Source organism: Leucopleurus acutus (genome assembly GCF_964270905.1).
Source record: "Leucopleurus acutus genome assembly, chromosome: 6".
Classification (NCBI taxonomy): Eukaryota; Metazoa; Chordata; class Mammalia; order Artiodactyla; family Delphinidae; genus Leucopleurus; species Leucopleurus acutus.
This window is the reverse complement of record NC_139149.1, coordinates 118453631-118476603: the sequence shown is the minus strand read 5'-3', so window position 1 is coordinate 118476603 and position 22973 is coordinate 118453631. Positions and strand designations below refer to the sequence as shown.

At 53.9% G+C, this 22973-nt stretch overlaps 1 protein-coding gene across 3 annotated transcripts in view; it reads left to right on the top strand.

Moving 5' to 3' along the window:
• HDLBP (high density lipoprotein binding protein) overlaps positions 1 to 22973 on the top strand; it is a 70101-nt gene that overhangs the window by 31221 nt on the left and 15907 nt on the right. For 2 of the 3 annotated variants that reach the window (XM_082841677.1, XM_082841676.1), the window contains 15 exons: positions 5714 to 5778; positions 7010 to 7122; positions 8888 to 9045; positions 10283 to 10498; positions 15275 to 15481; positions 15579 to 15794; positions 16308 to 16514; positions 16674 to 16781; positions 17653 to 17757; positions 18116 to 18194; positions 19819 to 19958; positions 20886 to 20990; positions 21082 to 21195; positions 22387 to 22473; positions 22620 to 22751. In XM_082841677.1, the coding sequence (XP_082697803.1) occupies positions 7047 to 7122; positions 8888 to 9045; positions 10283 to 10498; positions 15275 to 15481; positions 15579 to 15794; positions 16308 to 16514; positions 16674 to 16781; positions 17653 to 17757; positions 18116 to 18194; positions 19819 to 19958; positions 20886 to 20990; positions 21082 to 21195; positions 22387 to 22473; positions 22620 to 22751 (1950 nt within the window). In that variant the 5' untranslated portion in view covers positions 5714 to 5778; positions 7010 to 7046. Of the gene's footprint in view, positions 1 to 274; positions 302 to 5713; positions 5779 to 7009; positions 7123 to 8887; positions 9046 to 10282; positions 10499 to 15274; positions 15482 to 15578; positions 15795 to 16307; positions 16515 to 16673; positions 16782 to 17652; positions 17758 to 18115; positions 18195 to 19818; positions 19959 to 20885; positions 20991 to 21081; positions 21196 to 22386; positions 22474 to 22619; positions 22752 to 22973 lie in introns of those variants that run through there. The other variant, XM_082841678.1, reaches the window with a different exon arrangement.

Below are 22973 nucleotides of genomic sequence, written 5' to 3'. Positions count from 1 at the left end.
ACTGATTTCCCAACTCCCCGACACCCCCCACCCCCCAGTAAAAGGCTCCCGAGCCCCCGGGGAGTTAGGTGCTGTAGGAGCAGCGGGCGGGCGGGGGCGCGGCGTTGGCCGGCGGGCGGGGCGGCCGTGGTCTGACGTGTCCGGGCGGGATTGGAGCCGCCGCCCTATATAGCCGCGGGGGCCCGGGCGCCGGCCTGGAGGGAGCCAGCCTAGAGGGAGCGAGCGAGCGAAGGTCCCGGCTTCTTCCGCGGCGAGCGGACGGACGACGGACGGACGGACGGACGGACGGGCGCACCGCGGGGTGAGCAGGCCGGGGCGGGCGGCGCGGGCCGGGGTGCCGGGCGGGGGGCGGCGCGGGGAAGTTGGGGCGCCGGGCTGCCGACGTGGAGCCCCGGGCGGGGGGAGGGGGCCGGGGCCGCCTTTTGCCCCAGCGCCCCCAAGCCGATACTCCCCCAGCCAGCACAGCCACCCTCCCCCCGCGGGCGCCCCCCTGACCGGTCGGGGGTGGGGGGGGGCGGCTACGTGTCACCACTGCGCATGGGCCGCGGCGCTGGCACGGGAGGAGTGAGAAACTTTCCCGAGTACCGCGGCGCCGGCTCTGCGCTGCCCACCGCCCCGCCGAGCAGCCCCCAAACCCCAGTCCGGGTCCCGCTCCCTCCGCGCGCCCGCCGCTGAGGTGGGGGGGGCCGACCTGGGCCCAGGTCGGTGACGTTGGCGGCCGGGCCCTGCCCCCTCCCCCTCCTGCTCCGGCAGGGGCGCCCCTCCCCCCAGCTTGGCCGGCCGGAGGGGGCAGGGGCGGGGGCCTGTCCCGCAGGGCATCCTTGGCGGTGGGGCTGGACGCGACGGCGGCACGGGGCCCGGGCAGGCCGGGCCTCACCTCCACTTGCTGCCGCCTGCGTGGTCGGCCGGGCCCTGCTGCCCTCCTCGGGGCTGGAGCGCAACTTGGATGTGCCCCAGGGTCCACGGACGAAAAATGCATTACGGAAAAGTACCGAATTTGGATGAAAGGCGGGGAGGCCCAGCGCGTTGCTGCCCCTTTAAGCCTTTCCCCGCCCGCGGGCTCGCGTGGCCTGTGGGAGGGCCTTGCTGAGGTGGCATCTGCGAAAGTTCCTCCTGCAGGATGGGTGCCGACTTTCAGAACTTGGTGAAACGCACAAATGCCCAGCCGTGTAGACTTTGTGCGGGTGGCCTTAATATTTATGCTTTGTGATCTCGCAGCCATCGGGATTTTATGTTCGTATTCTCAGTTGGTTTGTGGGTCTTGAGAAGGACTTTGAATTTTTTTTTTCCTTACAAGCTTGCTGTGGGGATAAAAGTAAATAATTTCAACTTTGGAAGAAGAGGACAGAGGTCCTGGGTTTCCTGGTGGTTTTTTGATACCCTGCATACTCAGTCCTGTCTAGTAGGTAAACAAAGCACTGAGATCTCATTAGTTGACTGAGATAAAATTCTTCCTGGACTACTACTCATGAGTTCTCTTTGCAAAAGACTTGCTCTTTTGAATATGTAATTGGCAAAACATTACAAGGGAATCAACTTATATTTCCTTGTTTATAGGCAAAAAAGTAAAATTCTTCATTTAATCTGTTGTACATTTGTTAGGACCGAGCTTCAGATGTAAGCCACGTATGCTGTGACTTCACCTGGGCACCCTGGTGCATAACCGTCCATCCTTGTGGGAGTGCCCCCCGGCCGCTGCATCCCACCCTGGGGAGGGGGCGAGTAGGAGAGAAGAGTCTTTGCTTCTGTCTAGCCTTCTTCCTTTGGCTCTAGTTCTTTCTTACATAGTTGTATTTTAAAATGTGTTTTTTTACTGTGGGTATTTATACTCTGAGAAACAAGACTTAAAGTCCAGGTTGAGAAGAGTTTGAGATTTGCATTGGGTGGATCTGAATGCTTGCATGGAAAGTAGTTGAGAGCAACCAAAATGATGAAGGGACTCGGGCATCTTGGGAATCACTGAGGGGGCTGGAGAGTGGGCTGAAGGAGTACCTGAAGTGATGAAGGGACTAGGGCATCTTGGGAATCACTGAGGGGGCTGGAGAGTGGGCTGAAGGAGTACCTGAAGTGATGAAGGGACTAGGGCATCTTGGGAATCACTGAGGGGGGCTGGAGAGTGGGCTGAAGGAGTACCTGAAGTGATGAAGGGACTAGGGCATCTTGGGAATCACTGAGGGGGCTGGAGAGTGGGCTGAAGGAGTACCTGAAGTGATGAAGGGACTAGGGCATCTTGGGAATCACTGAGGGGGGCTGGAGAGTGGGCTGAAGGAGTACCTGAAGTGATGAAGGGACTCGGGGATCTTGGGAATCACTGAGGGGGCTGGAGAGTGGGCTGAAGGAGTACCTGAAGTGATGAAGGGACTAGGGCATCTTGGGAATCACTGAGGGGGGCTGGAGAGTGGGCTGAAGGAGTACCTGAAGTGATGAAGGGACTCGGGGATCTTGGGAATCACTGAGGGGGGCTGGAGAGTGGGCTGAAGGAGTACCTGAAGTGATGAAGGGACTAGGGCATCTTGGGAATCACTGAGGGGGCTGGAGAGTGGGCTGAAGGAGTACCTGAAGTGATGAAGGGACTAGGGCATCTTGGGAATCACTGAGGGGGCTGGAGAGTGGGCTGAAGGAGTACCTGAAGTGATGAAGGGACTCGGGGATCTTGGGAATCACTGAGGGGGGCTGGAGAGTGGGCTGAAGGAGTACCTGAAGTGATGAAGGGACTAGGGCATCTTGGGAATCACTGAGGGGGCTGGAGAGTGGGCTGAAGGAGTACCTGAAGTACTCCTTCACATACCTGAAGGAGTCTTGTAGGAAAGATGGACTTGTTCTCTGTGGCAAGAAGGGGGAAGAAGGAGCAGATCTGGGCCCGACCTCAAGCCACCTGTCCTGACAGCTACACAGTGATGGAGAAGCAGCAGAGCCTGGGCCCCCAGGGAAGGCTGTGTGGCTCCTGTTCCCCGGCTTATTCAGAGAGTGGGACAGAGTCGTCGCTGAGGTCCCTTTTGGTCCTGATTTGAGCAGCTGTATTCAACTAAGGGAGGAGCTGTGATAGCAAATGTTTGGTCTCTGCTCCTCAGGAGGAGGCCTGGGTAAGGTCTCCTGGGACTGATGGCCAGTAGGGAAGCCGGGGTAGGGAGCACACACGCCTGGACGGGCGTGAGGTTGTTGAAAGATCTCCGAGGGGTGGGCGTAGCGCTGTGGGGGACGGTTTCTTAGGTGCTGCTTTGTTGAACTGGCGGCAGGTTGACAGTAGGGCTGGGGGCACGGGAGGAGGACTGGTGCTGGCCTTTTATAAGATCTACCCCAGCGCCTCAGGTAGGTCTCAGGTCTGCACTTACACATGGATCAGCAGATCGGTTTTAAAATGGATTCTTTAGAGACAGGAGTTTGAGAAGTTTATGAGAAAAGCAACACCCTAATTTGATCATATCACCCCCTCGATGTTCACCTGTGGCTCGCTGTGATCCATTCATTCCAGCTGGGACAGACTGCCGTTTGAAATCTGGAAACTAGAGACTAGTGTGTCCTGTCCAACCAGCCTGGAGTTTTCTGTAGGTCCACCCTCCGCCCTTAGCTGCCTGAGGGCCTGTGCACACATGGGGGCGTTAGAGGCTCTGCCGGTTGGGCTGTATTGAAGCCCCTTTCTTGAGCCAGTGAGGAATGCGGGGCTCAGTAGAAAGGCTCACCGGAACTGACTCGTGCTGCCTGTGGGAGCTGGCTCAGAAGGGAGCCTCAGGAGCTCCTCCCCTCTTGTGTGTGACGCCAGGTGCAGGGTGGGGGCTTCTCGTCAGAAATCAGTGGCTGGAGCGGACGTGGACAGTGGCTGCACTGCGCGGGCTTACCTCGTAGCTGTCACTGGGCACTGAAGACTTGCCTATCCAAGAAAGCAAGAGGACTGGTCAGTTAGGAGCACAGAGAAGATGGTGTGGGCGTCATGGTGGTCACGTGGGTGAATGCAGCTTCTTAGAGAGTGGGTGTCAGTGGGTTTTGATAAGGGATGTCGGCACCTGGCGTGGGAGGCTGTTCAGGTCGCAGGTCAGCAGTCAAGAGTTGCCAGGAGAGCGGGGCAGATGCCTGGGTCCTGGCTTCCCGTTGGTGCTTTGACCTGGAGCACCGCCATCCTGTTCCTAGACGGGCTAAGTGTGGGCCCCCTGGACACTGGGAACCCCAAGGCGGGCTCACCTTTTCCACCCCGTCAGGACCCACGCGTGGATGTGCTACTCTGACAGTTTGGTTGAATGGAAAGGGTTTCTTTCTTCCTTGCCTTAGTCACTGCGACTTGCGATTAGAATGCGTTGGAGGCAAATTCTTAAATAAAATAGTCTCGGTCAGTTTGTCTCCACCTTCTCCACTTGGGTCTCAGGTGCCTTTGTGTGTTTGGTGGGACTGGGGCCCCAGAGCGGGTCTGGCCTCTGGCTCAGAGTACTTCCCCCATGTGACTCAAGCCCCTACATTGAGAGATTTTTTTTTTTTTTTAATACCACTGGTTCATGTCCCCAGCTGGGACATTTGAGACCCCACTGAGGCACCCCTGACTGCCATGAACCGTCTTCCTAGCTCCTGAACCACGCTTGTATTATGGGCAAGAACTTGGGGGTGTTACTCTCCAGTGAGGTAGAGTATTCTTGTTACTGATGGGAATTCTCCCATTTTAGCCCATGCGTCACCACTGTCATAATGTCTCCCTCATCAAGCGCACGTGGTGCGGCTGGTAACCTGCCTGCCAGCCTCACTGTCCTGAAGTCCCCCAAGGCAAGGTGACCCACCCCTTTTCCTTGGTCCTTCCAAGCTGGCCTTTGAAGGTCCTTTCCAGCCCTGCTATTTTATGGCCTGGTCTCTAAATCCCCAGTAGATTAGAAGGGACCGAAGAACTTTTATAGGCTAACAGCAAGAAGAACAAAGTAACTACAAAATACACAGGGAACTCTTAAAGACAGTAGCCCTCAGTCACCCTAAAAAGCTCTGGAGCCCCCAAGGTCCACAGTCTGTTCTAGATCATGACACAGTGTTGCAGACCTTTTTTCTTCTGGCTCAGCATAGATTAATAAGAGGAATACAGGAAAAATTACTCGCCACATAGCAGAACAAACATCAGTTTTGTGATAATTTTACTTCAAAATGGTTACATGTAAAAGGGATACACTTACGGGATTCCCTTGGGTCCCTGGAAAAGTTGCCCTCTAGAAGTTCCAGATGGTTCAGGTTTTACCGTAATATGTTTGTTTGAAGCTAATGGCCTAGGGGCTTCCTTGGTGGCGCAGTGGTTAAGAGTCCGCCTGCCAATGCAGGGGACACGGGTTTGAGCTCTGGTCCGGGAAGATCCCACATGCTGTGGCGGAACCGAGCCCGTGCGCCACAACCAGTGAGCCTGCACTCTAGAGCCCGCGAGCCACAACTACCAAGCTCGTGCGCCTAGAGCCCGGGCTCCACAAGAGAAGCCACTGCGATGAGAAGCCCGCGCACAGCAACAGAGACCCAATGCAACCAAAAATAAATAATAAATTAATTTAAAAAAAAAAAAGAAGCTAATGGCCTAGTGAAAGGGTTCCTTCCATTTTTTCCCCCAAGCAATTTGCCTAATATTGGTATTAGTAGCCAAAGTGTAAGGAATACTTTGACCTTTTCTGGTTGAGAGGTGAACGGATCTGGGTTGTAGGATGCAGATCAGTAACTTTTCTCTGGTTTCCTCCTTGCTCCCTCTCCCCTTGTCCCACACCAGAAAAAGCTGGCAGGCTGACAGAGGCGGCCTCAGGACGGACCTTCTGGCTACTGACCGTTTCGCTGGTAAGTGTGTCTTGTCTCAAGGCTTCCTGGCCCTGGGCTGTGCGTGCCTTCTTCCATTATGTTTTATCCTTAAGTTCCTAATGGTTCTTCAGAGAGAATCGCTGTAGCTAACCTCCCAGCACGGAGCAGTGTGTATACTTCAGGTAGATGTGTCATCTGGTTTCCATCTATTTTTAATCTTTTTTCCTTAGATGTGAATTACGTTTGCTCGCGGTATCTGAATTTGTATCTTGCTTTTCTTTAGAAATACAGAGTTTAATTTTCTTGACCTTGGGGAGGGGTCTTACTGTGTTGTAAAAATGATGAAGAAACTCACGCTTAATAAATTACTTGACCCTCTTATACATTTTTGCCACGGTGGCACAAGAAGACACTTGGTGCAGAATTGTGTGAAGAGAGTGGGTTCTTCCTCTTTGCAGTAGCATGGGGCTCACCTGGAGTTGGAGAGAGGCAGCCAGTGCTGAGTGAGCCCCTTTTCCAAATAAGGGAGCTGTGGCTTTGAGAGCCAGAGTCTCGCTGAGCACTGCGGCCACTCAGGAGTGGGGTCCGGAGGCAGACTGCGGGGTTCCTACCCTGAACTGAGGAACTGTGTGCCCTTGGGCCAGGTCCCACCTGCTGCAAGTCCCCTCCCACACCTGGGAGACCGGACGTGGGAGAACAACCAGTCACCGCACGCCAGAGGCACTTAGACTGCTACCCCTCCTACCTCTTGCTGTTACACTGTCGCCACGGAGCAAGGGAGGCTGCTCTTCAGTGGCTCTTTGCAGCTACTGTCAAATGATACATTTTATAAGCATTAGGAGGCATGAGGATAACAGATTAACCAAATAACTGAGATAGTTGTTAGTAGAACCATCCAGATGTTGATCTGTGTCTGGGGCTGGGTCAGACATGTATTGGGTTCCATTGGGGCCCCGTGGGTGGAGAGAGGGGTGGCCCCTGGGCGTCCTGGTCCTGAACCTCTCAGCTGGAGCCTACATCTGCTCTGTTATGGGCAACGGGGGGGAGGTTTTCCAGGGTGCCCCCCCCCCCCCCGCTTGAGTTTCTCCTTTTCATCACTTGGTGAGAGTTTGGGAATCACCTTATGTCAGCAGTTGTAAGTGAGGAAGATAAGGTGTTGCTTGCTGGTGAAGCAGAGTGAACCCTGGGCTTAAACTCTCAGCTGAACGGATCAGGTAGCTGCGAGCTGTCTGTGCCGGACTTGCCTCTCTGACTCACCCCCCTGCTTCAGTGGCTCACCCGGACCGTGTGGACTCCTGAGATCAACCATGAGCTCCGTCGCCGTTCTGACCCAAGAGAGCTTTGCTGAACACCGGAGTGGGCTGGTTCCGCAACAAATCAAAGGTGACGGCCCCTTCCCCACTGCTCTTGTTGACCGTAAGACACGGCTCTTTCCGATCCTCATGAGAGCCTGTGGCCTCTCCAGAGGTGCCTTTCAGCCCTGTGCTTGTGGGGTGGGCCAGGACCCACCAGTGCTGTGTGCTCCGTTTTGCACTACCCTCGTGTGAGGGGTGAAATTGGCCAGGAGTGGTGGATGGATCGCCTACAGTGAGATTTAAAATGTGGACAACTTTCTGGAAAGCCAGTGAATTTGGCCTTTGTGATTATTAGGATTCTTCTCCAAAATCGCTATTGCCCAGTTGTGTTGAACTGGACTCTGGGATGGGAAGCATCCCAGAGCTCTGTCGGGAGATAGCTGTGAGGATGAAGGTGGGACTTGGGCGCTGCACTGGCCCAGGCAGCCAGCCCCAGTGGGGACCAGTGCTGCCCAGGAGGGACAGTACACGAGCTGCGGCATCTGCAGGACGGTCGCTTCGGCGTCTCTAGCTCATACTTCACAGTCTTGTCTTTCCCTTCAGAGTCTGATGTGTGTGTATGACTGCAGGACAACTTGACTTGAATGCTGTTTCCATCCAAAGCCCTTCATCTGTAGTTAGATTTTATATAATTTGTAGCTGAAAGAGTAGCTTGTTCTACCCTTTGTCGTTCCAAACATTCTTTAAAGTTTTCCGATAACTAAATTGAATATCAGTTCTTAAGTTTAAATTAATTAAAATTACAAGTGCGTTTCATCCGTCACACTCGCCACGTTTCAGTGGCTTGTCTCTCGGCAGTGGAGACCTAGACACTGCCGTTCGCTTGGGTTCTCAGTGCCTGCTGCCTGGGGCTTCCACACGACCCAACAGCCCTGTGGGGTCTGCGCCCCCGTGTTTAGGGGAGGGGAGCGGGCACTGGCAGACTGGAACAGCTCGTCACACGGAGTCTGTCTTGGCATCCAGGATAGCACGGCTGCACGGCTAGAGTCGCGACCCTGGAGTCGGACATGGGCCTGTCCGATTCCAAGGGTCATCCCTCTGCTCTGCGTGCACCTCTGTTCACAGTAGTTTTTATTGGGCCCTGCCATTGCCGAATACTGTTTTCAGCCCCGGACCCTAGGGTGACCCAAACAGTCACGCTCCTGCTTCCATGGAGCTGTGGTGAACGGTCGGGGCACTGTGGAGGGTGGAGCAGGGGGTCACCGGGACCTGATCTCCTCCTGTGCTCCCTGCGTTGGGGATGCGGGGGGCAGAGATGGCAGGTCCCGCGATGCTTTCAACATGGTACATTACAGTGGGAAATCAGCTGCAATTTACCTCGGGGCGTTCTCGCTGGCAGTGCTGGGCAGCAGCAGCATTTTGTTCTGCAAATTTAAGAGCTGGCTATGTGCCAGGCATTGTCGTGGTCGTGATTGTTTTTGAATACAGGATTGGAAGACTCTTCAGGGCCGAAAAGTCTGTGTCAGGGCCTTCCATCAAGGAGCTCACCCCATTAGGGGAGCAGTGGGGCATCCGGCGTCTGAGCTGAGGCTCACAGGGGAGGCTGTGCGTAGGGCAGGGGCGCCATCTGGATCAGAGTCTGGCCCTTCCAGTTGACAGGCTGAACTTGAGGGCGCTGGGCCTGCGGAGCGGCGGGGGCCCTTGCCTGTGACCAAGGGAAGAGGTGGGGGGTTGTCAGTGTCAACTGTCAGCAGTCAGTGCTCTCTCTTTTTGACGTTAAAACCCTCCTCGTGGTTTTTCCATCTAACACTGAAAGTGGTGTGCTTCCTCTTAATCTATGTTGGCCGGTCCAGTTGCCACTTTAAATTCAGAGGAGGAGAGCGACCCTCCAACCTACAAGGATGCCTTCCCCCCACTCCCTGAGAAAGCAGCTTGCTTGGAAAATGCCCAGGAACCTGCTGGCGTCTGGAATAACAAGATCCGGCCCATCAAGGCTTCCGTCATCACTCAGGTAGAGAGTCCATTCTTTTTTCACCTGCTCCTCCAAGTAGGAAGCAGTGGTGTCTGATGGGAGGTTTTTGTTTTTGTTTTTGTTTTCTTTCGGCTGTGCCGCGCTGCTTTCTGGATCCTAGTTGCCTGACCGGGGATCAAACCCCGGGCTTCGGTGGTGAAGGTGTGGGACCCTAACCACTGGACTGCCAGGGAATTCCCGGGAGGGTTTTTGAACATGCAGATGTGAGAGTGCTTTGGACATGAGAGGAGGCCTTTGGATTAAGTCGGTCTCCCCACCCCCCAGAGCTCTAGGGAAGCACAGCTGCCCTGTACCCCAGCACCCAGAATGGATGGTCCCATATGTTTTCAGTCCACTGCAGTCCAGTCTGTGCTCCAGCTGCTGGAACTGCCCTTGGCTTCTGTGTCACCAGCGTCCGCAGCTGTCCCGCTGTCTTGAATCAGTTTTCTCCCCTTGACTTTTTGGGACTCCGCTAGCCTGTCTCTGCTCCCTGGAGCTGGGGTGTTGGCGGGCTCAGTGCTCTCTCTGTGTGTCGATGTTGGGTCATGGTTGTCGACCACCACCCACGCACTGAGAAGTCCCCCTAAGCCCAGGACTCATCGCCGGCTGTAGTCTGGTTCCCCCAGCCTCCTGATGTTGTAAATGCACCAAGTTCCACATAGTGGCTCAGGCCCTGAACCACAGTCCTGTTGGTTCCCTGCTTCCACCCTTGCCTCTGCTCAGCCCGAGTCCTCAGTCAGAATGTGTCCTCCTTCACACTCTCAGTTGTCTTCTCATCTCACCCACAGGGTGGGCTGAGGGACCAGCACTCCCCCTCCTGCCTCGTGGACCCCCGCTGTGCTAGATGCTCCCCGCCCGCTTTGTGAAGCTCTCCTCCCTTCCCGCTCCTCTGCTCTGGCCCCTCCCAGCATAGCCAGCCAGGCCCTTCTCCCCTCCCAGTTTGTTTCCTTCACTGACCTTGCTCATTACTGTTATGTGATGCCCCTTGCCTTCATTTGTACTTGGTTGGTGGCGGGGCAGGGGGTGTCTTCTTCACTAGGACTTCTTCACAGTCTCCTGCCCTTAGGCGCTTTCCGCTTGTCTCTTAACTGCCCTCTGGGGCCTTAGAGCAGTAGGCAGGGGTGATACTTAGTGAATGAACAAACTCACGTTCTTTACTCTGTATGTTCGGTTTCTGGACACTCCTGTCTTCTCTTCTTGGTCTCTTAACCTTACCTTTTTGACCTTTTCTGAGCAGGTGTTCCATGTACCCCTGGAGGAGAGGAAATACAAGGACATGAACCAGTTTGGAGAAGGTGAACAAGCAAAAATCTGCCTTGAGATCATGCAGAGGACTGGCGCTCACCTGGAGCTGTCTCTTGCCAAAGACCAGGGCCTGTCCATCATGGTTTCAGGGAAGCTGGATGCTGTCATGAAAGCCCGGAAGGACATTGTTGCTAGACTGCAGACGCAGGTGGGTGTTCCCTGGCCGGTCCTCCCCAGAAGGGGCACTCCAGGCACTGCGGACACGGCTCAGACCCGATCCGACTCTTGCCACCAGTGGGCAGGGCCATAGAGTTTGCAGGCAGGCCAGCAATATTCAGAGCCTCCTGGCACTTTTAGTGTGAAACCACTAACTCAGTGATAGAACTAGGGCACCTCCCATTTCTGCTCTTGCGGTGAATGAACTGAAAGTTAGAGGGGCGTCCCAGAGCTTCAGACACGCAACTGAGCTTGCCCAGTTGGTGGAGTGAGGACATGCATGTGTAGATCAGCAGTTCCCACTTCAGGCTCTGAGGGTCAGTGAGTACGTGCCTTGTTAAATACACACTTCCAGGCCCCGGGCTTGGGAGATCACGAATTCCATAGTTCTTAGCAGTCTGATACCAGTTACTTGGAATTTATTTGGGAACCATTGTAATAAATGAGTAAATCAGTGATGCATTTCTCCCGAAGTGGCATCACTTAAAGACCAAGATAAATGCAGAGGATCGTATTAAAATGTAGTATGACAGGTCTTTAGATGGGTTTAGGCGGGAATGAGGGTTCTTCCCACCTGTTGCTGAGTCTCTGAGCTTTTGGGAGAGCTGGCTCTAGATGTGGTGGTTCAAAGATGGGGAGCTGACGCAAGAGGGGCCCCAGGGGGCTTAGTGGGGAGGGGAGCACAGCCCGGTGGGCTCCCATAAATATAACCACATCCTGTTAACTCACTTATTAAAGTTAATAAAGTTAACTTCTTAATATACCCACATCAACCCAGTCTGTGTATGGCCGTCCCTCATCATCTCAAAGGCGTCCTTCCTGGTTGGACTTTTCCTCAGTGTCCGGATGAGACTTGCCCGCTCCCGCTCGTTCGTTCCTCAGCAGCGCCTTCCTCTCCTCTCCTTAATGCCGTTGATTTGTTCTCGAGGGACAAGCAAGTGTTTGGCTCGTTCCACTGTCCATCGTTATTCCTGTAAATCGGAGGGTAGATCTAGGGGCTCTCGATTGCTTTCATGTTCAGCTTGTATGTTTGGCAAGAAAACGTGTGGGTAGTGCTTCTGTACTTGGCGTTGATTCCAGGATTGATCCGTAGACTCAGGTGTCTTCAGCAAATCCATCCATGGTAAAGTTCCTGACCAATCTTTTGCTTAATAGTTCTATCAACCATTGCTATCGCTGCCTGAATTCATTTGGGGTTGCAAGTGATGGCTTTCTAGTCTCTCCCTCCTCCTGAATTAGTTGGTATTCTGATGAAGAACTTCCGGGTGGGACGTGCAGGATAAATCATTGATCCTGGGCTTCCCTTGTGGCACAGTGGTTAAGAATCCGCCTGCCAATGCAGGGGATGTGGGTTCGAGCCCTGGTCTGGGAAGATCCCGCATGTCACGGAGCAACTAAGCCAGTGCGCCACAGCTACTGAGCCTGTGCTCTAGAGCCCCGGAACCACAACTCCTGAGCCCACGTGCCACAGCTACTGAAGCCCACGTGCCTAGAGCCCATGTTCCGCAACAAGAGAAGCCACCACAGTGAGAAGCCCACGCACCGCAATGAAGAGTAGCCCCCCTCGCTGCAACTAGAGAAAGCCCGCACACAGCAACGAAGACCCAGTGCAGCCAAAAATAAATTTATTAAATAAATAAATTTATTTTTTTAAAAAATTGATCCTTTTCCCCTTAGTTTTTAGACCACATTGGCACTCTGGCTCTTGGGTCCATGGGTCTTCTCAGTGTCATCATGAACTCCTGGTGTGTTGATTAGTTCTTTATGCAGAAATTGCCTTGTCTCTGGCCCACGGGAGCTCCTTCAGGGAGGCACCCTGCACCTTCTGACATAACTGTTCATCTTGAACCACTTCCTTATTTGTAACACAGACTGACCTTAGCCATCTCCTTCCACAGACCTGAAGTCAGTTGTTGGTCCAAGAGTTCTGGATGTTTATGGTGGGAAGTTGCATGAGTTCAAACACATGCTTCTAATTAAGGTGAAAGATGGTGGGGTTTTAAAATCATTGAAGTAATGCTCTCTCTATTGAGGTTATGCTATCATCTTGATATATAGTTCGGTTCGTTTGTTTTTAGTTTATTTTCAGTTTTTAAAAAGTACTTAAATATTCCATGATTGCAAAGTCAGAGCCCTGTGAGGTCCTCTTGGCCCCTTTCTCCCCTGCTGGGTGACCATTCTTGGTCTCTGGGGTATTCTTCATTGTTTGGTTTGGGAATAGAAGCAAAGGCTGCCTTGCTGTGAACTCTGCTCTGCACCTTGTCGCTTCCTGCGATGCACCCTGGAGCAGTCTGCGTCGAGGCGCAGGTAGTGGCTCTCCTCGCGTCTTCACACAGCTGCGCAGCGCTCTGTGGGTGTGCTGTGATTTCAGGCATTCCTCTTGATGGGCACTTGGGTGGCTTCCAGACTTTGCTCTTAACAAATCATGCACAGTTAAACACCTTGTGCACCTGCTATTTCCTGTTTTACACAGTTATCTCGGGAGAGATTTCCTAGAAGTGAGATGGCTGGGTCAGAGGGTATCTGCATCTGTAATTTTGCCATCACAGCCAGATCCCTCCCCTGAGGTGCTGTGCGTTTGTCCTCCCGTTGGCTTTCTCAGAGCCTTGCCAGGGCCGTCAGATACTGGGACTTTCTGGACTCTGAAAGATAATTGCGTATACTTTTAATCTGCGTTTCCCCCGTGCACTGGTCTCCTGCCCTTTGCTGTCCAGGTAAAGCTTTCCATCCTGCTCGACGCAGTGGGGCTCTTCAAACCCTGCATCAGTAACACGTTACAGATACAGTTCCCAGTTTGCCACCTGGGTTTTGATCTTGGTATGTTTTGCTGTGTGAAAGTTTCATTCTTATGTAGTCAAAATTCGTTAATCTTTTGTTTTTCTGAGTTGTTGTTAGGAAAGTTTCTTTTTACTTTGGGTCGTAGGAAAGTTTATTCTTATTTTCTCTGGTGCTTGTAAAGGTGTTCTTACATTTCAAGTCCTGATCTGTTTGGAATTTAGTGTGAATGGTGCCACAGACAGATCCAGAAACATCCTTCCCCATATAGCTATCAAGTCATTGACACCAATTTTAGTTTCCCCGCAGTGATTTGAGTGGCAGTTCTTATCACGTCCTAAATTTTCGTGCTAACTTGGGTCTGTTCCTAGATTTTGAGTTGGTCTGTCTCTCCGTGTGCTCATGTTCTCTGTTTTATTGGTAATGGTTTTATATTTTAATATCTAGTCCAGTTACTGCCACCACTCCTGTACTGTTCTCTTGCAGGATTTCCTGTCCGTTCTATTTCCTTTTGTTCTACCCTTCAAGCTTGATCATCAGCTTTTTGCTCCGAGCGGTGTTAGATCACCCAGGGCTGTGCTCTGCCTTGTGGGACGCACGTTCCACCTGCTGTGTTTTGGGTCCAGCTGCTGAGATGAGTGGTCCGCCTTTCGCATCTTCTAACCATGTGTTGTCAGTATGAGTTAAAGCTGCTGAGTCCGGATCCTAATTTTTTCTTCCTCTTACGGACAGTAAGAGTTGGGTGAAGCAGTGCTTTTCCCCAGGGCTCCCCTGTGTGCAGTCATGTGCTTCTTCCTCTCCAGCCTCGTGTCGGCTCTGCTTTCTCGTGTCTCCTTCGTGGGAAATACTCCGGTGGAGGCTGGCAGTGGCTGTGGACAGTGCACGGCCTTAATGAGCAAAGCTTTCCTGCCAAATACAGCTCTGGGGCTGAGGGTGCATGTATATTTGGTCATGTTAAAAAAATATGCATCCACTGATTTCTATTTTCTTGCAAATTTTTATCATGAAAGGATTTTGATTTTATAGAGATGATCATTTGATTTATCTCCTTAGATCTAACAATGTGATGATTTATAGAAATGGATTTCCTAATATTGAACCATTTTTAGAATAAACCTCATTTGCTCATAATTTATAAGCCACTGCTCTTACTTTCTGTGCTAGTTGGGAAGTGAGGGCCTTTTTCATTGCCTCCGTGATACAATTTAACATTTCTGTTGTGAGTGTTGAAAAGTTGGCTGTGAAGCTGTGTCCTTTGGGGAAGGAGGGAAGCTGGCTGGTCTGTGACTTCCTGCTGCACTAGTGGTGGGAACCTTAACACTTGGCCTTTTTCTTTTTTTTGACGTCCTCTTGGTTGATGACTGTTTATAGATCTAGGAAGACTGGAAACCTCTGTCTTCCTCCCAGATTTTCCTGTGACTTCAGAAAGTTACTTAATTTCTGGCAGTTTGAGGATTTGGATTATTGTCGTTTTCTTTCCTCAAATGGGTTGTCTATTTTAACTGGTTGTAAAAGAGATAGCAAGAAGAGTTTATTCCTACATATAGGGCTTATGTCTGAAGACAAGAGCATATAGTGCTCCAGAGACAACAATTCATCTGGTTAGTCAGTCTGTGCCTGCGTTCCTGCTGTGTCCTAGTGTGGTGTGAGGAGTCACTGAGCTAGGAAGCAAGCACGTACCATTCTTGAGTATTCCTGTCCTCGTGATGGCTTAGAGCTGGGCTGAGAAGACACTGAAGGAATAATCGTGATGGCTGAAGGGGTGACGCAGGACCATGGGTCTGTGTCACGTTTGAACTCATTCAAGCCTGGGGCTTGGTCCTGCTTCCCCATGCAGGCCATGTTTAACCCGAGACTGTTCTGAAGGACGGGTTGGGGCTGGCAAGGTGAGAGTAGGCGGAGGTGGCGTTCCAACCAGGGAGAATGTCGTGGGAAAACATGCTTTTGCGGAACCTGCAAATGTTTTTGTTTTTTGGTTCTTTTCCTGCCACAGGCCTCAGCAACTGTTGCCATTCCCAAAGAACACCATCGCTTTGTTATTGGCAAAAATGGAGAGAAACTGCAAGACTTGGAGCTAAAAACTGCAACCAAAATCCAGATCCCACGCCCAGATGACGCCAGCAATCAGATCAGGATCACCGGCACCAAAGAGGGCATCGAGAAAGCTCGCCACGAGGTCCTGCTCATCTCCGCCGAGCAGGTGTGGCCAGCCACGGGCCTGGTGTGCGTGGTGGCCTTGCCCCAACCACCGGGAGGCCCAGATCTGTGCCCTCATGGTTTCCGTCCTTCCCTCTCAGGACAAACGTGCTGTGGAGAGGCTGGAAGTAGAGAAGGCGTTCCACCCCTTCATCGCGGGGCCGTACAACCGGCTGGTCAGCGAGATCATGCAGGAGACGGGGACACGCATCAACATACCCCCGCCCAGCGTCAACCGGACCGAGATCGTCTTCACGGGGGAGAAGGAGCAGCTGGCTCAGGCTGTGGCTCGCGTCAAGAAGGTTTACGAGGAGAAGGTAGCAGTCAGGAGGGGCAGAGAGCAGCCCAGCCCTGCCCTGTAGCCTTCGAGGCCTGGGCAGCTCCAGTCGCCACAGTTAGAAGGGGGCGCCTGCGCCTCCCCGTAGCTGTGAGGCAGTGGGCCAGGCTCTGCTGGGCGGCTGTCCCCACGGATTCCCACCCGAGCTCCCCCTGCCCTGTGTGCCCCTGGGCACGTGTCGCTCAGAGCTGATCAGGCCTTTGGGTGAGCTGTTAGCCTGAGTCGGTGGGCTTTGAGGTCTGACGCTGGTTCCTTTATTTGGGGAGAGGACGGGGTGTTTTTGTTTCTTCCTAGCTAGTTGCAATGATTACTCTGGGCTTGACTTAAATTCTGCAGTAATTCTTTTGAGGAGAAAGCCCAGTCCTTGATTAGTGGAGTTTCTGGGGATTGGCTGGTCATCGTCTTCACTATTCGGGGCTCACTTGCTGTAGTCGGGGCCCCGTGTCTTGCTCCCGGCCCTTCCCTCTGACACCCTCACGGCGCTCTTACTTAGAAAAAGAGGACCACGACCATCGCGGTGGAGGTGAGGAAATCCCAGCACAAGTATGTCATCGGGCCCAAGGGCAATTCCCTGCAGGAGATCCTGGAAAGAACTGGAGTCTCTGTGGAGATCCCTCCTTCAGACAGCACCTCAGAGACTGTGATCCTCCGAGGCGAGCCTGAAAAGCTGGGGCAGGCGTTGACTGAAGTCTATGCCAAGGTAACTGCTCACTGTGGGGAGACTCCGATGAGCGTTTCCTGGGACCGTGTCAGGGGAGGGCAGCACTCACCTGTCTCTGAGCCCTGGTGAGCCACCTGGCTTGGTGTTCACGAAACCTGGACTCTGCAGACCCACGGGTTTGTTTCCTGGTTTTCCTAGGCCAACAGTTTTACGGTCTCCTCCGTCTCTGCTCCTTCCTGGCTTCACCGTTTCATCATTGGCAAGAAAGGGCAGAACCTGGCCAAAATCACTCAGCAGATGCCAAAGGTAAGGAATCGTTGTCTGCTGTGTTGAGTTGATCTTCGTCATCCCATTGCTGACATTGCTTTTGTCCTGTGGGGGTGGGGGTGCCTTTGAAGACCGGGGCACCCGTTTTAAAGATCAGTTGTTGTGGGTGACAGTCAGCTGCTCCGTGGTTAGCCAGGGGTGAGCAGAACACGTTTTTTCAAATACCTGTGTCACGTCTTTGGGTCTTTTTAACCAGGGGAAGAGTGTATTGCTAAGTCTATTGAATATCTCAAGAAATACCTCATTTAGTTGTTACGGTGTCGTAACCTGTGAGTAGTTACATCTGAGAATTTCGTGGAGCAGAACTTGTATACGATTCGTGTGGAGGTGGAGTCTGTGGGCCTTTCTGCCCTCCGCGTCTCTGTCCTTCGGGCGGCAGTAGGTCCGGTAACCTTGGCAGAGAACGCGCGCGTCGTATTTCGTTCCTGTTCTGTTCAGAGTCCTGGTTCCCACAGTGGGGCTGGCTCCGTGGCGCCGGCCTCCCGGGTTGCCCTCCCCGTGCGTTGTTTCTCACCTGGTGTGTTGGGCCGGGTGGGGTCGGGGGGCGGTGGTGGTGACGTTTCACCCCCGTTGTCGTCTGTCTCACTCACCCCCCCTCGCACACGGGCGGGGGGGGGGTGGGCGTGAGCAGTGAGGTGTTGATGTGCTCCATGCCAATGGTTTTGGTGGCGCACAGTGGGGAGGCCTTTGCGGTTCCCACACAGTGTTTAGTACCATCCCCAGACCGCCTTTCCAACTTCTCCTGGTGTCTGTGGATCGGCTGCTGCCCCGGGAGAGCAGCCCAGGCTCGCATAGGAGGTTGCTGTGGCCGTGCCATCCCGGTGGGCCGACTCTTGTTTTGGTGCGGTAGGTCCACATCGAGTTCACGGAGGGCGAGGACAGGATCACCCTGGAAGGCCCCACAGAGGATGTAAACGTGGCCCAGGAACAGATCGAAGCCATGGTCAAGGACTTGGTAAGGTGCCCCGGGTGCTGGCCGAGTGGGCATAGGGCATAATCCTGTCACTTGCCAGTCAGACCTCACGTGGGGGCCCTGGAGGCGCGGGAGGGGGGCCCAGTCGGCAAGTGGCGAGTTCTGAAACAGCTGGAATCTGGCCGAAGTCCGGGAGAGCCGTGGGTAGACGAAACCTTACTGTGGAGGAGGGTCTTGCGAGAGGCCTGTAGGACGATCCTGCCGCAGACCCTGAAGCTGAGTGGGAAGAGAGGGCGGCCGCTGCCAGCTCCCGGGCCTTGGTTCTGGCTGTGTGTCTGCGGATCTGGGCCCAGGTCCTGGACTCTGGTCTCCAGTGTCCTGCTCTGTGCTTCTCCCGCAGATTAACCGGATGGACTACGTGGAGATCAACATCGACCACAAGTTCCACAGGCACCTCATCGGGAAGAGCGGGGCCAACAGTGAGTGGGGGCAGCACGCGGAGGGCAGGTGGGGCGTCCTCAGCAGAGCGCCAGCGGGAGGGCGGCCTAGACTCCTAGCTGGGGCCTCCCCCAGGGCCGAGGTTGGCCTGGAGCTGATGGGCCTAGAGGTGAACGTGATGAGCCTGGTCGTGAAGGCATGCAGGGGGCCGTGTCCTCACAGTTCAGCCAGACCTGCTGGGGTGGGGTCTGCCATCCGCCATCCTCACGTGCGCCCCTGACCACGCCCCTGCTGGGCTGGCCAGCCCAGGCTCAGCCGCAGACTGAACCGGCTCAAGTTGGAACGTGCCGAGTGAGCGCTCCGCTTGAATCCGCGGATGTCGGATGTGTTTTGAAATCCACTGCTTTGCTCAGTTTAACTTCAGTGCCGTTCTAGGCATCACGGTGCTCACCAGTCCTGAGAACAGCTCTGTCCCCTGTGTGTGACCTTTGGTGGAGGTGAGGTAGCGGGCACCCCCCGCCAGTGTAGGTAGGACACCTCCGTGTGCCTGCCCTGTTGGGTTTTGCCCTGTGCAGTCCATTCTTTGTTCAGAGTAAATGTAAGCTAGTTAGTTGCTGCTGCTTTAGTTGGTGTCAGTTGTGAGTTCTGGAGCGTTTTAAACAACGGGCAGACGCCCACAGGGAGTGACACCAGTCAGTGCTGCTTGAGCCGTAAATTTGCACACACCATAAATTTGCTTTTGTTTTTTGTTTTGTTTAACTGCAGTGTTTTCTTAAACAGAAAATGTAAGGAAGTGCAGTTCTGATGTTAATTTCTGGTTTCTGCTCCCTGGGAAGTGCAGAGCCACTTTGCATTGTTCAGAGAATTGTGTCTGTTCCGTTCTCTTCTGGTTCAGTTCCTCACCTTCGTTTTCTTTCATCTAAAATCTGCCGCCCAGCTTCTGTGTCCTTGGCTCTTGTGCCGTGTGGTTCTGCCCTGGAACAGCAGCCCCCGAGCGGGTCAGCTCATGGCTGTGTCCGTGTTTGCTCAGATCCCTCCTTGGCGACCCTCTAAGGAGCTTGGTTCCCCTTTACTACCCCAAAATACCGACCCCATTTCCTGGTGATGAGGCTCCCCCAGGGTGTGGGAGCCTGGATCTCTGTCTAGAGAAGGTGACGGGAGGGTTGTCAACAACTCCACTGGTTTTGCAAAGACAGTGAAGTGCTCAGGCTGGAGCTGAGCTGACGATGGAGTCTCCTTAGACAGCATGGCCTCCATGGGCTCCAAGGTGGTCGATGGGGGTGCTTTTATCTTCAGGTAATGTGGGAGCTTCTGGATTTTAATGGCTTCTTATTTTTATTAGATTCTTGAGAGTAATTTTTTTTTTACTTGAACAGTAGTTGTCTGTCTCCACATTAGAGATGCGCTGGCCATGCCCAGACCAGCTGTATCTCAGGCACCGAGTGGCCCTCGCCGTAGGACACTGGAAGTTCTCAGGGAGGTGCCAGCCTGTGGTCCATACCTGGCTCCTTGTCGAACATGGAAGGTCTTGATGTGGAGTTTTTGCTTATGGGATGAGTGGTTAGCTTTGGGGAGGGCTCTAGCCCTGTCCTGCCGCGTTGTGAGTCACTGGTGGCGCAAGGTAGATTCTGCATCCAGTTGCGCGTGTCCTTTTGTGTTCTTCAGTAAACAGAATCAAAGACCAGTACAAGGTGTCTGTGCGCATCCCTCCCGACAGCGAGAAGAGCAACCTGATCCGCATCGAGGGGGACCCGCAGGGCGTGCAGCAGGCCAAGCGCGAGCTGCTGGAGCTCGCCTCCCGCATGGTGAGCCCGCGGCTGGGGCTGGGGCTGTGTGGCAGCACCTTCCTCCTGTGCCGTCCTAGAGGGTGGCCGGTGCGGGTGTGACTTGCTGGTACCGAGTTTCCTTCATTCCCCCCCATCCCCAGGGCCCCATGTAGTGCTAGGGAGGTGCTAGGGTTCTGGGTGCTCAGCCTTGGCCAGACCCCAAGTCCCAGCTGCAGTGATGACTTCTCTGGAGGTGATTCTCGTGTGCAGCCAAGGTCAAGAAGCACGGCTGTGTGGTTATCTGCACAGCCAGCGTGGGGGTGGTGCCTTGTTCCCCATCCCAGAGACTAAGCCACCAGCCCTCACACACGTTTCTTGGTTTTCTGAGTCAAATGCAGACAGATATATCCTTGCTCTGGGGTGCCTTATCCTGATAGTGGGTTGCTGAACCCTTGTTTCTCTGTCACCCTGATGCCAGTCTGATCCAGAACCTCCCAGAATTGTTTGAAGCGTCTGCTTGGCTGTTAGTGTTTGTCTCTGTGTTCCAGCTCTGCTCGTTTTCTTGCACTTCCCACGTTTTGATAGGACCTCTGGAGGAGGGTGAGAGCCGCACGGGTTCAGCACCCTGTGTTGAGCCACTCTTCCTTAATCGTCCGCACAGGGACGCGGTCCGGGCCACGCAGTGTTCAGGAGGGCTGTGCAGAGGGCGAAGCCTCGCAGCCCGCCCGTTAAGTAGAATTGCTGGATGAGCTGCTGCAGTAGCACTTCTGGGTGAAGGGTCCTACACTCCATTTTCTCGTTCTGCTTCGTTCAGGAGAATAACACACAACCAGAGTAACGTGCAGTGTGGGCATTGCTGGAGAGGGCAGGTGCTCTGCGAGGGGTGCTCCCTGCCAGCCGCTGGTGCCTGGCAGTGCTGCAGGGGTGCACCTGGGCGCCCCTCACTGTGCTCAGTTGTATTTTTAGGAAAACGAGCGTACCAAGGATCTAATCATTGAGCAGAGATTTCATCGCACAATCATTGGGCAGAAGGGTGAACGGATCCGTGAAATTCGGGACAAATTCCCAGAGGTAAAGGTTTCCCAAAGACATTCTTGATTCAGTATTTTGGAATCCAGTCCTCGCTAATAATCAAACTTGGTCTACTGATGATTTGTTCTAGGTCATCATCAACTTCCCAGACCCAGCACAGAAAAGCGATGTTGTCCAGCTTAGAGGGCCCAAGAATGAGGTGGAGAAATGCACAAAATACATGCAGAAGGTGGCGGCAGACCTGGTGAGGGCGCGCTTTCCACCCTTTGCTGTGCGACAGTGCCAAGGGCTAGGGGGCTGGGGGTGTTGCCCAGAGCCCCTGCTTCGGGGAGCACGCTCGGGCACTGGGGCAGCCCCCCACCTCGCGGTATTTAGAGCAGCAGAAATCCTTTTCCTGTGCAGAGTTACTTTGTTTCTTTTCATAAATTTATTTATTTACTTATTTTTGGCTGTGTTGGGCCCTCGTTACTGCCCACGGGCTTTCTCTGGTTGCGGCGAGGGGGGGGCTACTCTTCGTTGCGGTGCGCGTGCTTCTCATTGCGGTGGCCTCTCCTGTTGCACAGCACGGGCTCTAGGCACGTGGGCTTCAGTCGTTGCAGCACGTGGGCTCAGTAGCTGTGGCCTGCGGGCTCTAGAGCGTAGGCTCAGAAGTCGTGGCACAGGGGCTTAGTTGCTCCGCGGCATGTGGGATCTTCCCGGACCAGGGCTCGAACCCGTGTCCCCTGCGTTGGGAGGCGGATTCTTAGCCACTGCGCCACCAGGGAAGCCCCTGCTTTGTTTCTTGAGGGGTCTTCGGATACCTAGGCAGAGAAGTTCTCCCATCCAGTAAGGAGAAGAGAGGGTTACACACGTAGCCTGAGGAGTCACGTGTTGATTTGTTATCTTCCTCGAAACTTGGAGTGCGAAGAGGCAGTTTGGAAAGTGCTGAGGGCGGTTGGTGGGAGGGCTGCAGGTGCCCCGTGCTTTCCAGGGGTTCTCGGGGGCTTGGACTTGACCTCCTCAGAGGGGTGATGGGGAGGGCTTCCCAGCGCTGCCCTGGAGGGTGGGAATTGCTGCCCTCGTGGGCATTTTGAGCTCTCTCCTAGGCCTGGCATCCCGGCCTCTGCCCACCCTCAGGCAGCTCTGCTCCTGGCTATGACACCAAAGAGCTGGTGTGTGTCCAGGCACTTCTGGATTGTAGAACACGTGTGTAACAGATCACAGGCGCTCTCGCGGGCCGCTCTTCCCGGGAGGGACTTTGCGGTAGCTGACTGGCACGCCCGGTTGGCCAGTTGTCGGATAAGTTGTCTCACCTTTCCTGTGACAAATCTCTGGAGGTCAGGTGGGGAGAGAAGTAGGTCGCAGAATCCTGTCATTCCGTCCCACCTTCAGGCACAAGAAGGACAAGTCAATCTGTAGTACGACGGTTAATTGTACCATCTTTTGTGTTTTTTAGGTGGAAAATAGCTATTCAATTTCTGTTCCGATCTTCAAACAGTTTCATAAGAACATCATTGGGAAAGGAGGTGCAAACATTAAAAAGGTGACCGGCCGGCGTGTCTCCCGAATCTTGGCTCTGCCCCCCCTGCCCCCATAGCCCTGCGCTGTTCTGGCTTTAGAGCTGAAGAAGGGAGCCTTGCTGCCCAGCCCTGGGAAGTCAGCCCCTCACGGTCCCCTCGCTCCTTGTAGATCCGGGAGGAAAGCAACACCAAGATCGACCTTCCTGCAGAGAACAGCAACTCGGAGACCATCATCATCACAGGCAAGCGAGCCAACTGCGAGGCCGCCCGGAGCCGCATCCTGTCCATCCAGAAAGACCTGGTAACGGGACGCTGTGTGGCGGGGTGCTCTAGCCTGGGGCCTGGGGCGCAGGGCCGGGTGGGCCACCAAGACATGCCTGCCGCTTGTCCCACTCAGGTGCTTGGAAATCGTCCCATTCTGAAGGTGTTACTTTTTTTTTTTTTTTTTTCAATTTTTTGAAAAATTAACAGTCAAGAGACTGCATGTGTTTAAAGTGTGCAGTGTAAGTTTTGACCGCTGGAG